The sequence below is a fragment of the Peromyscus eremicus genome, chromosome 1, assembly GCF_949786415.1.
Source record: "Peromyscus eremicus chromosome 1, PerEre_H2_v1, whole genome shotgun sequence".
Classification (NCBI taxonomy): Eukaryota; Metazoa; Chordata; class Mammalia; order Rodentia; family Cricetidae; genus Peromyscus; species Peromyscus eremicus.
In genome coordinates this window covers 80,412,964-80,430,536 of record NC_081416.1, presented here as the reverse complement: position 1 = coordinate 80,430,536, position 17,573 = coordinate 80,412,964, and the positions used below count along the sequence as shown (strand labels likewise).

At 43.8% G+C, this 17,573-nt stretch overlaps 1 protein-coding gene across 1 annotated transcript in view; it reads right to left on the bottom strand.

The window, feature by feature from the left end:
* Cog7 (component of oligomeric golgi complex 7) overlaps positions 1-17,573 on the bottom strand; it is a 70,195-nt gene that overhangs the window by 31,554 nt on the left and 21,068 nt on the right. Inside the window, exons 7-9 of the mRNA XM_059267463.1 lie at positions 11,441-11,639; positions 2,917-3,044; positions 1,823-1,977 (exon numbers count right to left, since the gene is read on the bottom strand). Of these exons, the coding sequence (XP_059123446.1) occupies positions 1,823-1,977; positions 2,917-3,044; positions 11,441-11,639 (482 nt within the window). The remainder of the gene's footprint in view (positions 1-1,822; positions 1,978-2,916; positions 3,045-11,440; positions 11,640-17,573) is intronic.

Below are 17,573 nucleotides of genomic sequence, written 5' to 3'. Positions count from 1 at the left end.
TCTTATAATCAAATTCTGAAGGGTAACCAAGAGCAATAGCAATAATCCATATTGTTTGGAGGAGTCTATGGGACTCCACCGACCAACAACTCAAAAAGACACAACCCATATCTAACACTGTTGTTTTGTTGGTTTTTTTTTTTATTTGATAGCGTGTGGCGTCTAGGGCAAGATATGCCCACTAGTGTAAGAGTTGCATGAATATTACGGGAGTAATCAAGTACTTTCTAAATGGACTTAACAGCCGATCCACAAGATGAAACTCATGCACTGCCTTGTACTGCTAGCATCAGCAAAAACCTGCAGTTGTCTAGGTCACAGGCTCTAGGGAAAACCTAGTACTATCACTCAACTAAATTGTCCTCTTTAGACCCATGGGTCAGTGCGCCTCTCAGTCCTCACCAGAGAAGCTTCTTTTTACTGGAGATGAAGATTAGTGCAGAGACTCACAGTCTATCAATGTGCACAGAACAGGAGGCTGTGGGGTGTCCATCTCTAAAGGAGGCAGCTCTATCATCCCTGACCTCAGACCCAGGGGTCATCAGAGAGAAATGGAAGACTGTAAGTGCCAGAGGTAGTGGACATCTGCAGAGAAATAACAGCATGTGCTGGACATGACAGCGCCATGCACACGTGAACTCACAGAGACTGTGACTGTGTGCTTGACAGCACATCTACACAAGAGCAAGCCCCAGGACGTCCAAGCACAGGGGCGGGAGGGGCCGTGAAGCTCCACCCCTAGCTGAGGAGCTGTTGGCCACTGATGGCTGCTGGGGGAAGTAGAGTCAGTTTTCTTCTAAGAAGAAGCCCCCAAGAGGCTACCATGTGCCAGTAAATGGCCTGGCACACGTGTGCACACTGGCAGTACCAAGCAGTCCCTGGGTATACAAAAGGAAGAGCACATGAGGTTGGGAGGAAAGTGGGGGGAAAGATTGGAGAGAACAGAGATGGGGCAGGTGCGATCCAAAGACATTATATAAAGACTGGAGGACATCAGCTCCCAAGGACTCTCATCCTCAGGGACCTGGCCAGAGGACCCAGCCTCATGCCCCTTTCTTATTCTTCTGACAAAATGTGACTAAACTGTTCCTTTTTTCTTTTGCTTTCAGTAACAAGCTTTTGGTTTTACTTTGGGGGTACTGGGTAGTTACATGGAGTCCTTATGTATGCAAATCACACTCTGCCTCTGATGACATCCCAACCCCTTAACAGTCACCTCCATCTCCTCTGTGTCTTCCTAGGCAAGCAAGAAGCCACTTCTCTCTATAAACTTGCCTGTTCTGGGCATTTCAGATGGATGATGTTCTGTAAGTAACTTATTTCACCTATAGGCTATTTACATCACTTTTTTATTTTACTTTTTATTTATTTATTTATTTATTTATTTATTTATTTATTTATTTATTTTTTGTGTGCGTGCGTGCGTGTGTGTGTTTGGTTTTGGTTTTTCTGAGACAGGGTCTCTCAACATAGCCCTACTTGGCCTCAAACTATGCAGATCCGATTACCCTCAAATTCACAGACATCTGCCTGCCTCTGCCTCTGCCTCTATGCTGGGATTAAAGGTGTGCGACACCACACCTGGCTCACCTGACATTTTTAAATTATGTGTTTAGTCATAGCCCACTGGATGGACATGTTGATAACTTCCAGCGCTCCACCTATGCAAATGATGCCCCATTGAGCACCTTAAGAACATCCTCTTGGGCTCAGGTACAGGTGTCTCCCAAAGGTTCACGGCAGGAACACAGCTATACTCTCAATTGGAACAGACACAACCCTCCAAGGCAGCCGGCCCTGCCCCCAGCTCCCTCAGCCTTACTTGGCAAAGAGGGATTTCAAGGCTGTCAGCAGTCCACAGGTCCCCAAGCCATTGGTAAATCTAGCACATCTGTCAACAGCTGCAGACGCCAGGCCAAAGAGCTTATGCACAGAGTGGCTCAGCTCCTGAACGCAGTCTATCACTTCCCCGTGCTCCTAGGCAGTAGACAGAGACAGACAAAAGCTCATTAGACTCGAGAATGCTGGTCTGGATCCCATTAGCACAGAGAACCCGCCAGCACTTACATGGGATGACTGACAAGCCCACTCACCTGTGGCTAAATCACCTAAAAAATACCGTCCCCAACTGCGATGGCTCTTCAAGAGCCTGAGCCAGACACACACAAACACACACACACACACATACACAAACATGGACGGTCAGCAGTTTATGTGGCTGTGACAGCACAGAAATTAACTCCTGGCAGAAAAATACAACCAAAACTTAGCTAGCTCATCCTCATCTTTCTTTCTTCATTTCTCTCTCCTTTTTCTGATTATTAAAATGGTTCTTCACCTTCCATCCCTATAGCTAGGATAAACTTCCCTGTGACAGAGGAGAATGTCTCCTGCAGGGCAAGAACAGAACTGAGGAGGGCAGACTTCCTAGGTAGGTCCCTAGAGGCTGCAGACATCAACATTCAATCAATGCTTCTGTAGCAGCTGAGCTCACGCTGGACACCTCAAACGACCTGAGAACAAACACTTATGTGACACAGAGATGGCCTTGACCCCTCGGTGCCCACACAGGGTACCTGCTCTGAGACCCGTAAGACAAAAGGCAAAAAACCAACTTAAGACAGAATCACTAAGCTGAAGAGATGATAGAAAGTTAAGAGTTAAGTCTCTCTATTTTGTTTGCTTTGCCTTTTACCTGGGGATTTGAAATGAAAATGGAAGCGCTTTGGTAGCGTCATTTCATATTTGGGCTGCAAGAGTCCATGAGGCATGTAAAGCCATCCAGCTTGCTTCTTCCTTCTCGCTCCCCTCTTATATAAACTTGACCCCACCCCAACCCTCCGCTACACAGAGCCAAGAGCCTAGCACAGAGCATGCTTGATAAACGGCTAGTCCTGCAGCATTATCAGACATTACCAGAGGCACAGCACTGATCTGTATAAGAAGGTTGTTCTCCTCCATGTCGCCATACTTTAGCTGGTAGGGTTTATATGGAGCATACACAGCATCCACCAGCTCCACCACTTTCACCAGGTTGTGGTCCTCTGTAGGGAACAAGAAATTAAAATCATAGGCAAATACTCTAGAACTGGTTACTGGAAAGCAATAGTAAAGGGTACTCTCCTGGAACACTCCCTGATCCACATACCCTGCATGTCATGTATATGCTTTCTCAGTCATGGAAGCCTCTGTGATCCCAGAGCAAAGATCTGGGCTTTGTGTGTTGTTTGCTACAAGTAGTATTACAGACACCATGCCCCTAGAGAGCTCAGAACCATCACAGCAAAGACCCAGATTCAGGTGAAAACTCCTGGGCCTGGGAGCAGTGATATATGTCCATAATGTCAGGTAGAGGTGACAGGAGGAGGCATTCCAGGTCATCCTTGGCTACACAGTGAGTTTGAGGCCAGCCTAGGCTATATGAGACTCTGTCTCAAGACACCAAACCAGGAGTAGAAAGATGGTTCAGCAGTTAAGAGCATATTCTGCTCTTTCAAAGGACCTGAGTTTGGTCCCTAACACCCAAATAAGGCTGCTCTCAGTCATTTTTAACTCCATCTCTAATGCCTCTGGCCTCCATGGGCATCTATACTCATGTGCACATAACCACATACATACACATAATTTAAAATAATAAAAATAAATCTTAAAAACAAACAACACACCAGGCGGTGGTGGCGCAGGCCTTTAATCCTAGCACTTGAGAGAGAGGCAGAGGCAGGCGGATCTCTGTGAGTTTGAGGCTAGCCTGGTCTACAAAGCAAGTTCCAGGACAGCTAGGACTGTTATACAGAGAAACCCTGTCTCAAAAAACAAAACAAACAAACAAACAAACAAACAAAAACACTTATCAGGGGCCAGTGAAATGGCTCACAGCAGGGAAAGGCACTTGCTGCCAAGCCTAATGACCTGAGTTTGATTCCTGGGTCCCACATGGTAAGAGAGAATTGGCTTCCATAATTGTTCTCTAACCTCCATATGTGTGGCTATAGAAAAGAGGCTCTGTAGGTGAACCCCCCCACACACACACACACACACACATTCCATCTGCAGTGATCTTGAGAAGGAGCTATACACAGGGCTGGGGAAACTGCATCTCTACACACAAAAGAATCAGATTAGACACATATCTATCACCCTGCACAAAAATGAGATCCAAGAGGATCAAAGATCTCAGTTTGAAATCTGAACCACTAAAACTTATAGAAAACATATCCAGTGTAGGAAAGGACTTTCTGAACAGGACTGCATTTGCCTAGGAATTGAGGGCAACAATTGGCAAGTGTGACCTCATAAAACTAAAAAGCTTCTGCACAGCTAAAGGAATAATCAAGTGAAGACGAAACCACAGTATGGGTGAGAATTTCTGCCAACTACACATCTGACAGAAGATTAATATTCAGAATATAAAACAAATTCAAAAAACAGAGTCAAGAAAACAAATGATCCAACTAAAAAATGGGCTAGGGATCTAAACAGAGAGTTCTCAACAGAGGAAATAAAAATGGCTAATAATACCTTAAAAGGTATTTATCATTCTGAGCAATTAGGGAAATGCAAATGAAAATAACTGAGATTTCATCTCACTTCAGTCAGAATGGCTGACATAACAAAACAGCTGACGACAAATACTGGCAAGGTTGTAGAGGAGGAGAAACCCTCCTTCACCACCGCTGGGAAGGCAAACTGATGCAGCCACTCTGGAGACTCCACTCTATGACTCAGATATACTACTCCTTGGCATATGCCTGTTGTTTGCTTTTGCTCTTTTGGGGGACCCATCACCCAGCTCCCAAATAAATCACTCACAGAGGCTTATTCTTAGCTATAAATATCTGACCTTAGCTTGGCTTGTTTCTTGCCAGCTTTCCTTAAATTATCCCATCTACCTTTTGCCTCTGGGCTCTTCCCATTCTCTTACTTCTGTAAATCTTACTCTTACTCCATGGCTTGCTGTGTAGCTGGGTGGTTGGCCCCTGAAGTCCTCCTCCTTCTCTAGCTACTACTTCAATCTCCTTTCATATTTCTCCTTCTAAATATTCTCTCTGCCTGCTAGCCCTGCCTATCCTTTCTCCTCACTGTTGGCCATTTGGCTCTTTATTAGACCATCAGGTGTTTTAGACAGGCACAGAGTTAAACAAATGCAACATAAACAAAAGTAACACACCTTAACATAATATTCTACAACACTTGCCCAAATGACTTGACATTCTGCTGTGGGATGTATGGCAAATGTGTTGCAAATTAATCAATAAAACACTGATTGGCTATTGGCTAGGCAGGAAGTTTAGGCGGGGCAAGGAGGAGAATAAAGCTGGGAAGTGGAAGGCTGAGTCAGAGAGACACTGCCAGCCGCCACGATGAGAAGCAGCTTGTGAAGATGCCGGTAAGCCACGAGCCATGTGGCAAGGTATAGATTAAAGGAAATGGATTAATTTAAGCTATAAGAACAGTTAGCAAGAAGCCTGCCACGGCCGTACAGTTTGAAAGCAACATAAGTCTCTGTGTTTACTTGGTCGGGTCTGAGAGGCTGTGGGACTGGCAGGTGAAAGAGATATATCCTGACTGTGGGCCAGGCAGGAAAACTCCACCTGCAAATGGCGTCCAACGTGGTGGCAAGAGTTTCCACCTAAAACCTGAAAAAAGATTCTAAAATGGAGCTAGAAACAGCTTCCTAATTGTCTCTCTCAAATGAGCGGCAACTGCTGGTTTGAGCTACTGACGGGTTCCTAGAGTGTGTGCTCGACCTGTATTCCCCTATGGCGGGAATGAGGCCTCTGCAAGTGGCACATTAAGCTGCATGGTGGATTTAGACTTTGACAGTACAAAACAAAAAAAGAGGTTTCTGGACTACATGCTGCTTGGATAAAAGCATAGACCCACGATAGCTCCCAGAGCTGGTGGTAAACGTAGCCATGTTGGGAAGCTGAGGTGGGTGGAGCCAGCAGCCACAGCTGCTGCAGTTTAAGGCAAGAGATTCACAATAAAACAGATTCAGATGTAATAGTTTACAATGTTTGTAAAATATACGTAGGCTTGAAAGAGACAAAAAAGGTGATATATAGAGTTATAGAAACAAATACATAGTTTTAAAAATAAAGTCTTTAAAGAGACAGTAAAGGTAGTATAAAAAATAAGCCACGTAAAAATGGATATTACACAGAGAATCTGGATTGTGTTGTCTTTGGGATTTTTAACTGCAGAAAAACATTTGATTGTAAAAGCTGTTGAGTTATGCCAAAATGTATATTTTAAAGATACCTTGACTTCAAAATTTGAATATAAGGATATGTTGCTTTGGAAAAGAGTCTCTTTTGTTTCCACAGAAAGCCAGAGGCTATGGATTTGTTCAAGATTAAGATACATCAGGTTTGACCAGCCAAGACCCCCTGAAAGGTCTCCAATGACACCATGGCCCAGATGATTCAACATCCAGAATGGTTTGAAGGCATCTGGCTCAGACGATACAGCCTCATGGACTATTCCATAATTCTAAAATTTTCTTTGTTTCCCCATAAGATACAGCGCCCCCCCTCCAGCAGGAAGTAGTAAGAGAAGCTACGCCCAAATTCCCAAATTATATGTAATTTTACTTTGTTAAGGTTAAAACCTTCCTTTTTGAAAAAAAAAAAAAAGGGGGGAAGTGCTGTGGGATGTATGGCAAATGTGTTGCTAATTAATCAATAAAACACTGATTGGCCGTTGGCTAGGCAGGAAGTATAGGCGGGGCAAGGAGGAGAATAAAGCTGGGAAGTGGAAGGCTGAGTCAGAGAGACACTGCCAGCCGCCACGATGAGAAGCAGCTTGTGAAGATGCCGGTAAGCCACGAGCCATGTGGCAAGGTATAGATTAAAGGAAATGGATTAATTTAAGCTATAAGAACAGTTAGCAAGAAGCCTGCCACGGCCGTACAGTTTGAAAGCAACATAAGTCTCTGTGTTTACTTGGTCGGGTCTGAGAGGCTGTGGGACTGGCAGGTGAAAGAGATATATCCTGACTGTGGGCCAGGCAGGAAAACTCCACCTGCAACATTCTACTCTACCAATTTGTGCCCCGTCATGTTCATTGTTTCTCTATTCACAATAGCCAGAAAATAGGAATAGCTAAATGGCCTTCAGCTGATGAATGGATAATGAAAATGTAGTACAATAAGGCATTGGTGGTGCACACCTTTAACCCCAGCACTTGGGAGGCAAAGGCAGGTGGGTGGGTCTCCATGAGTTCAAGGCCAGCCTAGTCTACAAAGCAAGTTCCAGAACAGCCAAGACTACAGAGAAAAACCCTGTCTCAAAAAATAAAACCAAGAATGACAAAAAGGAAAAAGGAACAACAATGGAGTGACCTTGCAGACTCATTTACCAAGTGATTAATCCAGCCTGTTGTGTCAACTGGACACTGTGGCTCCTGCTGTGACTCAACGGGAGTCTCATGTTAGTAGCAGGGCAATATATGATGTCAAAATGTTTAATATAGAGCTAACAATAATAGGAAAAGACAGCATTCTAGGGCATGGTAAATTCTACAAAAAAACCATCTTCTTCAAAGATGTCACTGTCACAAAAAAACAAAGATAAAGTGACTGTTAGATTAAGAAAGTAAAGAGAGGTCAATCAAATGTAATGTGCATATACTAGCCTGGCTCTCAGCGAGAGCCAGAGGAGGAAGCAGCTAAGATCTCTGTAGAGTTGGCAAACTCTGAATACAAGCTATATACTAGATATTAAATGCTTGGGTATGATAATGGCAACAATCTATTATAAACATATTATAAAAGCTGGGTACGGTGGTACATATCTGTAATCCCAATAACTAAGGAGGATCAGGAGTTCATGGTCACCCTCAGCTACAGAGTGAGTTAAAGGCCAGCCTGGACTAAATGAGACCTTGTCTCAAAAAGCCAAAAACAATGCAAATTTAGTATATACACATACACATACACATGGCAAGTTAAGGATGACTGTTTTCTTGTATTGTCAAGATTCTGTATAATAAATAGACATGGCCTAGTGATCATGAAGTTAAGAGATGGAGAGGTGGCTCAGTGGTGATTATCACTCCTCTTATAGAGGACCTGGGTTCAGTTCCCAACACTCACATGGAAAGTCACAAACATCTGTAATTCTAGTTCTTAGGGACCCAGCACCCTCTTCTGTCCACCAGGCATATACATGATGCATATGTGTGTGTGTATTTATCACATTCAGTCAAAATACCCATACACATCAAAAATTAAAAATAAGGGAAAAATGAACCTAAATTGTTTTTTAAAATTGTTTTTTATTGTATAGTCTTTCATATATTTTAAATTGTATCATGTATCTGCATTAACTATTAAATAAAAAAAGTTAAAGATAAAAGGTAAAAAAATATATCTGTAACATATCAGATAAATAAGGGGGAAAAGTTCACCATATAAAAATCTTTTAGGAACATATGCTAAATTATCAACAGTGGCATCAGAGGAAACTTTCATTTGTATTACAGACTCTTTGTCAGAAATTTTTGCAACACATATTTTATTGCTTTTTATACATGTACTCAATAATGCATTGCTTTAAATGAACTGCTCTAAAAAATTAATGAAAAATAGATTAAATCTCCAAACAGATAATTTTCAAACATTAAAAACCAAAGTAAAAAATTTAAAGTGATACATCATTAATCATCTAAGAACCGGGAACCGAAGGAAGAAATAAAGAGGGAACTGAAGGAAGAAATAAAGAGGGAACCGAAGGAAGAAATAAAGAACACAATGCTGGGGAGGAGGATGGCTGGGGGTGGCACCGCTCACCCTAAGGAACAGCAGAAGACACAAGTGTGATGGGCACCTCTAAATTGTCCTGGGCATAGCAACTGCAGCGCTACACTTTGAAAACCTCAGGGTTGGGTCAGAACAGTTTGTAAGGTTTCACTTCAATAGTAGCTAAAAAAAATAAAAAATAAAAATAAATAAAAAAAAAAAAGGGTCAGGCATGCCACTGCACGCCTTTAATCCCAGCACTCAGGAGGCAGATACGGGAGGTTAGCCTGCTCTACATAGAGAGTTCCAAGACAGCCAGAGCTATGTAGACCATGTCTCAAAACAAACAAACAAGAAAATGTATGTCACAGTCATGAAGCAGTCATTAGAAGCCATGTTTTAGATAATAAGCTAAGAAAATACTCATTCTATCCTTCTTTAAATGTGTGTGAACACATGTGGAAGCCAGAGAACAACGCTGGCTGTCCTCAGGTATGGCATCCGCCTCATTTGAGACGGGGTCTCTCACTGGCCTGCAGCTCACCAATTAGGCTAGACCAGCTGCCCAGGGAGGAAGCCTCCCGTCTCTGTCTCCCCAGTAGTAGAGTTAAAAGCATGAGATGCTGTGCCTCCCTTTTCCACATGGGTGCTAGGGCCGAATTCAGGTCCTCATACGCAGAGGCAGGCCCTTCACCAGCTGAGTACCTCCCAGCCCCCACTATATTATTTTGAAATCAAAAAGAATGTAAGATTATATACCACCAATATTTTAAAATATTTTGACAGTCATGGTGGCTCATGCTTTAATCCTAACACTTATGAAACGAAGTCAAGTAGATCATCGTGAGTTTGAGATCTGCCTGGTCTACATAGTGAGTTCCACACAGGCCAGCAGAGCTACCTATTGAAACCCTGCCACAATAAATAAATAAATAAAATATTTATGGACTATATAATTATAGTATAGCATATATGCATATAATATCGATACATAATACATTAAATATGTTTCATGCAATAACATAGTAGTTACACATTATATAGTGTAGTATGTGTTAAATATTCATAAAGTATGTTAAATATATTTTATATATAGTATATATTAAATATTTATATTAATGCTTGCAAATAGTATGCATTTATTTAAATGTTGAGGCAAGTTGGAGTTTTGAGACAGAATTTCAATACATATCTCAGGCCGGTCTTGAACTTACTATGTAGTCCAGTGGCCTCAAACTCACAATCCTCCTGCTTCAGTCTTCCAAGGACCAGGGTTACAGGCATATGCCAGCAAGCCCAGCTTCAGTGTGCATTTACACATGAACGCTGGGAGGAATAGAACAGAATCGACCACTACCTCTTTTTTTTTTTTAATGAGACAGAGTTTCTCTGTGTAGCTTTGCGCCTTTCCTGGAACTCACTTTGTAGACCAGGCTGGCCTCGAACTCACAGAGATCTGCCTGCCTCTGCCTCCAAGTGCTGGGATTAAAGGCATAGGCCACCACCACTCGCTCTCTTATTGTTTTCCAGATGGGGTCTAACTATGTAGCCCAGGCTGGATTTGAACCCAATATATTACCGAGTACTGAGATACATGCATATACTACCACATCCATCTTTCCAAAAGTATTTTTGGCTTAAAACAATACAAAAAAAAAAAAAAAAAAAAAAAGTTGGAAGGCCTCAGCTGGAATTACTAGACATCTAAACTGTCATGCTGACTTCAGGAGGTGGTTCTCAGATCTTCAAGAAAGTCCATCCTTGGGGAGGAATGCTTATAACCTGCTCTCTGCCCTACCTCGGCCAGCCTGCTCCAGCAGGGTGCCCAGGCTAAGTGTTCTCTAGTCACCTGGCCAGGGCATCACAGTCCTCTGGAAACCACCCATATGACTGTGCATCTCCCACAAGTGAGGCCTGACTAGTGAGTGTGCCACAACACCTATGAGTCATCTGGAACCTGAACAACAAACACACTCCCTGGAATGTACAGGCAATTAAACCCAATGTAATTAAAGAGAATAACTATTAAATAAACGAAGGCTGTGACACACAGCAGCCACACGGCAGAAGAAGGCCTTCTTGAAGCAGTTTCCTGATTTGACAGCAGCATGCGTCACGAGGTCTATGCTGCCTAAAAGTTCATGATGTTTCTTTTCACACGGGTGGAAACAGCTGGAAAGCCCGCATCCCACACTCTGCGTACCCAGTGGGATAAGCTGTGCTCTGCTCAATGGCCACTGGGAACGCCCACTTTCCCCACAGTCACTTCAGGCCTGTCATGGCTCCTGTGCTACAAGCTGCTGTTGTCCTTCAGAGCCTTTCCTCTCTAGCCTGTGTTCTCGCAAACTTACTGTTCAGGTGACTGTCTAAGGTTTTGACTTATAAAAAGAGGATCGTCCCACTGAAGCCTGTTGCCAGCTTACTGCCCCTCATGCCGCCCTGCTTCCCATTAAGCCCCTCTCACACTCTCAGGCACAGCACAAGTGTCTGTCACTGCCTTGGAGTATGTGGTCCTGTCAGCACTGGGGCCAAGTGAGTACACCGAAGCCCCACTTCCATGCTGGCACTATTTCCGTGGGAAAGCTTTCCACGTGAGTGGAGAAACAGTGACCCCTTTCCCTTCCATACAGTTACCTGAGATAGTAAACATGGCCAGGCCCCAAAAGCAAGTAAAGACAGACAGGAGGTAGGAATGCTTACGGAGGTGGGGGAGCAGTGCCATCTCCAGCCCCTTGGCAAAGTGGGCAGTGGTGTCATAAAACTCCAGCAGTCTGGTGAGCTCCAGCTCGGGTCCCGCTCTCTCCACCGCTGCACTGAGGCACATGGGCAGGGAGGGCACCAAGGCCCCCAGGGTCTGAATCAGCAGTACCGTCACCACCTCGTGGGGCTTCTTGAAAACCTGCAGTGGGGAGAGGCATGTGCATCAGTGTACGGGAGCACAAGGGAGGAGCCTCCCGAATAAGCTAGCTGTCTCCTGATGGTTCTGAGGGAGCCCCTAGGACTGCTCAGGATGGGCCAGTAGGAGCCCCAAGTTTCCCTCATCAAGAAGACTGGACAGGGAGAGAATGGAAAGTACCAGGAGCTGCAATGTGGCCAGAGAAGCATGGCTATCATTGGCCCACATGCCTACTTACTCAAGCTTGCCAAATGCCTGATACAGTACTGAGATAGTCATCAACGAGGACTCAGGTGACAACGGAGAGACTGAAGGATGAGCAGGAGCAAAACACAATGAAAGAGCAACACTAACCACAGCTGGAGGGCCATGCACAACCCAAGGTCTTCAACATTGACCACAGCTGGAGGGCCATGCACAACCCAGGGTCTTCAACACTGACCACAGCTGGAGGGACATGCACAACCCAGGGTCTTCAACACTGACCACAGCTGGAGGGCCATGAACAACCCAGGGCCTGGCCTGAAGTCACTTCTATTCTCTGCATAGATCCAGGGCCCACATGCATTCTCTTAAGGACCTACAGGGACCATGGACCTGTACACTTTAGGTGGCTCACTTCTCTAGTGATCTTTTTCCACTCTCTGTTCCTTACATCTCTTGAGAAAATCTGAATAACGTACAATGTCCATTTAGAAAATGCTCTCGCCGGGCGGTGGTGGCGCACGCCTTTAATCCCAGCACTTGGGAGGCAGAGCCAGGCGGATCTCTGTGAGTTCGAGGCCAGCCTGGGCTACCAAGTGAGTTCCAGGAAAAGGCGCAAAGCTACACAGAGAAACCCTGTCTCGAAAAACCAAAAAAAAAGAAAAGAAAAAGAAAAAAGAAAATGCTCTCAACCTCCTTTTGTTGATTAAGACCTTTTTGCTATAACCCAAATAAGTGCAAACATGAAATGAGATGTAAGGATTAGTCTTAGGGGCTGGACGGATGGCTCAGTGGTTAAGAGCACTGACTGTTCTTCCAGAGGACCGGGATCCAGTTCCCAGCACCCACATGGCAGCTCACAACTGTCTATAATTCCAATTCCAGGGGACCTGACATTCACAGCAAAACACCAATACATATAAAATAAAAATAAATTCTTAAATAAATTAAAGAATTAGTCTTAGAAAAGCTGAACATCATGCAGTGCGCCCTTAGCCCCAGCACTCAGGAGGCAGAGGCAGGCAATCTCTGTGAGTTCAAGGCCAGCCTGGTATACAAAGCGAGTTCCAAGACAGCCAGAGTTGTTACACAGAAAAACCCTGTCTCAAAAAAACCAAAAAAAAAAAAAAAAGAAAGAAAAAAAAAAGAAAGAAAGAAAGAAAGAAAGAAAGAAAGGAAGAAAAGCTGAACACCAAAAAAGATACAAATGAAAACTATACAGCCAATAAAATTCAAACTTTATTCAAAGTTATCTTAATAGAAATTAACTAAAACAGAGCATAACAAAACTTACAGAATGCAGCAAATACAGATCAAAGAGGAGAATTAACAGCTATAAATGCATACACTAAAGATCTCACATCAGCCACCTAATTACACACATTAAACTATGGAGTAGGGATGCAGCTCAGTGGGGCAGTTCTTGCCTATCAACCATGCATGGCTCCAATCCCCAATGCCACCAGAACTAGGTGTGGTGGCACCTGCCTGCACTCGCAGCACTTGGGAAGTAGAGCAGACAAATCAGAAGTCCAAAGTCATCCTTAGCTACACAGCAAACACAAGGCCAGCCTTGGGCTATATGAACTCTATCTGAAAAAAACAAGAACCAGAACTAGAAAAAGAAGAACCTGAACTAAAGTCAGAAAAAGATTACTGAAGCAGAGAGAAAGAAAAAACAGATACATAGAATCAACAGCAGAAGCTCGTTTTTTTACAAAGAGCTCTAAAATTGATTGCCTGTACCTAAACTTAGGAAACAGGACAGAGTATTCAAGTTACTAAACTCAGATACGCAAGTAGGAACACTAGCACCAATTCTGAAAAAGCAGAAAGCACACTAAGCTCCTAAGGGAGGACCATGAACAACTACCCCCCAGCAGTCTGAACGCGTGGACACAGTGCTAAAGCTGCAGTCTACCAAAACTGGCTCCAGAGGAAAAAGAAACTCCAAATAGACCCAAGGTTCACCAGGATCGTGAGTCAGTAGTCAAAAATGCCCAGACAGCTGGTACGGTGTGCCATGCCTGCAATCCCAGTACAGGAGTAGAGGCAGGAAGCCCAAGAGTTCAGGAATCACCTAGAATACATGAGACCCTGTCTCAAAAAAGAGGTCCAAATAAAGACCAAAACTGAAGGCACTTCATCGGTGAACTCTATAAAACATACAAAATTTACACCAATCCTCCAGAGACACTGAAACATTGAAGGGCATCTCATAGTCCGAACTGTCTCCCTAAAATGCTATGCTAAAGCCTTAGCCACCAAATACCTTAAATATGACTCTATTTGGAGACAGCCTTTTGAAGAGGGAGTGAAGGTACAATGGTACCATAGGGGCATGCTCTGATTCTACACGACCGCTGTCCTCGTGGGAAGACATCAGGACAACCAGCACATCTGGGAGGAAGATTCAGAGAGAAGACTCCAGCCCTGCGTTTGACTTGATTTCAAACTTCTAGCATACAGCATTTTGAGATTATCACTGCTGTTTAAACTATCCAGTCTAGGGCTGGAGAGATGGCTCAGCAGTTAAGGCACTGGCTGCTCTTCCAGAGGACCTGGGTTCAATTCCCAGAACTCACATGGAAGCTCACAACCCTCTGTAACTCCAGTCTCAGGGCATCCAACGTCCTCTTCTGGTCTCTGCAGGCTTGCATGCATACGGGCACCTACATACATATATACATGCTGACAAAATACTCATACACAAAAACTAAAAATAAAATCTCAAAGAAAATGTGAACTACCCACTCTAAGGGATGTCGCTCTGACATCAACTAGCAGACTCACGGAACACTTCCTAGTTCATTCTGTGCAGCCAGCATCTCAGCTAAGGCGAGAGGCAAGAAAAGAACGCAAAACCATTTAACACGGAAAGTGTTGTCCTGACAACAAATGGAGCTCGGAAACTGTCTCCTCTTGTGAGAAGAAAGGGGGAGGGAGAGAAGGAAAAAAGAAAAGAAGAAGAAAATACAAGTCAGCTCAGAATAAATCAAAGACCACGAGCAACTGGTCACAAGGTCACATATATGATCCAAAATATGTTCAAAGTGTTTCCTAAACACTCCAAGAATTTACAAAACTTCAATGGCTTTTGTTTCATTTCATAAATCCTAGTCTATACTCTGCTGGCGTCTGAGATAAAGAAATAGAAGGAAGAACCACGCAAATCCAACAATACCGAAATGGCTGGATGGTTACCCCATCCACCCTGTACGTCCCGAGTGAGCCTCCCAACCATCTGTTTTGCTCATCACTCTCACTTGGGACGTAGAAGCACCCCGAGGCTAGTGACATGGCTCACTGAGTGAAGGTACTCATCTTGAGAGTTTGATGGCTGAGTGCAATCCCCAAGACCCACATAAAGGCGGAAGGAGAGAACCGACTCCACGAAGCCACTCTCTGACCTCAACACAAAAATAAATAAATATTTCAAAGCATTACAAACTGAAATTCATTATTTCCAATTGACCTCTCAAGACCCATTACCCTTACCTTCCCTATTTTGGTTAGTAATTTCCCCACTAACCCAGGATGAACTCTCCCCTTTGAGTTTCCTTTCTTCCGGTTACCAACAGTTGCTATAGTATTCCTTAGAACAGATCCTAACAACTGCTCATTCTTTTTGAACGCTTTTCTTTCCAGGCTGGTCTGGAACTCACTATGTAGGCCAGGTCTGAATCTCCTGCCTCAGCCTCCTGAGTGTTAGGATTACAGGCACGAGCTACCAGGTCCAGCTCTTCTTGGCTGTTATCACCATCCTGTACCAGGCAATGGCATTTACCTTCCTCAGATCCCTCATCAGCAACTCACTGCCCATATCTCCACTAAATTCATTATTTTAGGTGTTACTTTAACATTTTACTTAAGGAGCTATGGAATTAACTTCCTCTGTGACGTGTCTAGTCAAGTCTTGAGCCCATTTTGAAAAATTGGTTTATCTGCCTTTTTTCACTATGCAGTTACTAGAGTTCTCTATCTAAATACAAGCCCTTGTCAGCTGTTTTATAGACATCTTCCTCCAAGCTGTGGCTTCAGGAGAGGTTCTGTACTGATGAGGCATGATCTATACATGTTGTTAACGCTCTGTGCCTGTGTCAGGTTTACTGCTTCCATGACTAAGAAGCCAGCCTCAATTCCGAAAACATGTTTGAACTTCCGTTGTTCTGTGGCAAATGGCCAGAGAACCCCTTTCGTCCAGTCACTCCAAGGAAAGAAAACTGAGCATAATGGACCCAATATGTTCTAATTGAAGCATACATTTACAAAAACGCCACTGAAGGTCCAGGAAATGTCTTTGTATACAGACTAACAAGTAAAGTCCACTGGGATAGAGCCATCTCTTCTGACTCCTTCCCTGTGCTCCAGTGGGATAAGGCCTAAGAGAACGAACTTAGGAACGAGGGCTGCAGAGTTAACCTACTAATCCGTGGTGAGACCTTGTGACCTGCACTTCACTATGCACAAAAACTCATGAGGATAGAGCTCAAGGAGAAGCTAATAAGCTTCTAGATGGAACCATTAGAATGCCTTTGCAACTTGGGGGCTAGTGATGGTGCTTTAGGACAAGGAAAACAATATCTATAAAAGAAAAAAAATGATTAACTTGGCTTCACCAAAATCAGAACCTCTGAGGGCTAGAAAGATGGCTAAGTGGTTAAGAGTACATGCTGCTCTTCCAGAGGACCTGAGTTCAGTTCCCAGCACCCTTGCTAACTGCCTCTAATCCCAGCTCCAAGAGATCTGACACCCTTTGACCTCCTCAGGAACCCACCCACATGTCACACACATACACACACACACACACACACACACACACACACACACACACACACACAAATAAAAATTAAATTAAATTAAAAAATCAAAACTGCACCTGCAAGATGGCTCAGTTGGGAACCTGCTGCCAAGCCTAACATCCCAAGTTCAATTCCTGAGACCAACATGGTGGAAGAAAGGACTGACTCCCACAAGTTGTCCTCTGACCCCCACATGTGTACAATGGCATGTGCAAACACTCCCCTATAAAATCATTGATTCATAAATAAATAGGTAAAATCAGAACTTCTGCTCAGAGTTGGGGATGCAGACCAGTGGTAGCACACTTGATTGGCATGTGCAAACTCAGGGTTCATTCTCCAGCATCCCCAAAGCAGACAAACAAAAACCCTCTAGTCAAGATACAGACTGGAAGACAGTGTCTAAAAACATATTTGAGAAAGGACTTCTATCCAGAATGATGAACTCCTTAAACTAAATAGTGCAAAGGCAAATAACCCATTTTTTTCAAACAAGCAAGAGGCCTGAGTAGACATGTCACAAAGGAATGTATGCAAACAGCCAATAAGCACATGAGTGGGTGTTCAATATCTTTAGTCATCATGGAAATGCAAATTAAAATCACAATGAGAGGTTACTACACACCCACCAGGAAAGCTAAAATTAAACAGGATGACAACATCAACATCAGCATGATGTACAGCATGCAGAGCCCTTGCACACTGGTGTGAACTTGTAAAGTGTGACCACTCTGGAAAAGGTCTGGCGAATTCTTCTACACCAAAGCATACCCTGCCTGCACTCTGAACCCACAAGTCTACTCTCAGGTATTTACATTTAAGTAGAAGGACCCTTGTGGAGTGCTGTTCAGAGTGGCTTTAACAAAGCCTCGGACAGGAGCCGACCAAGTGTCTATCAACAAAGGAGAGGGGCCACATTTAATCCCAGCAT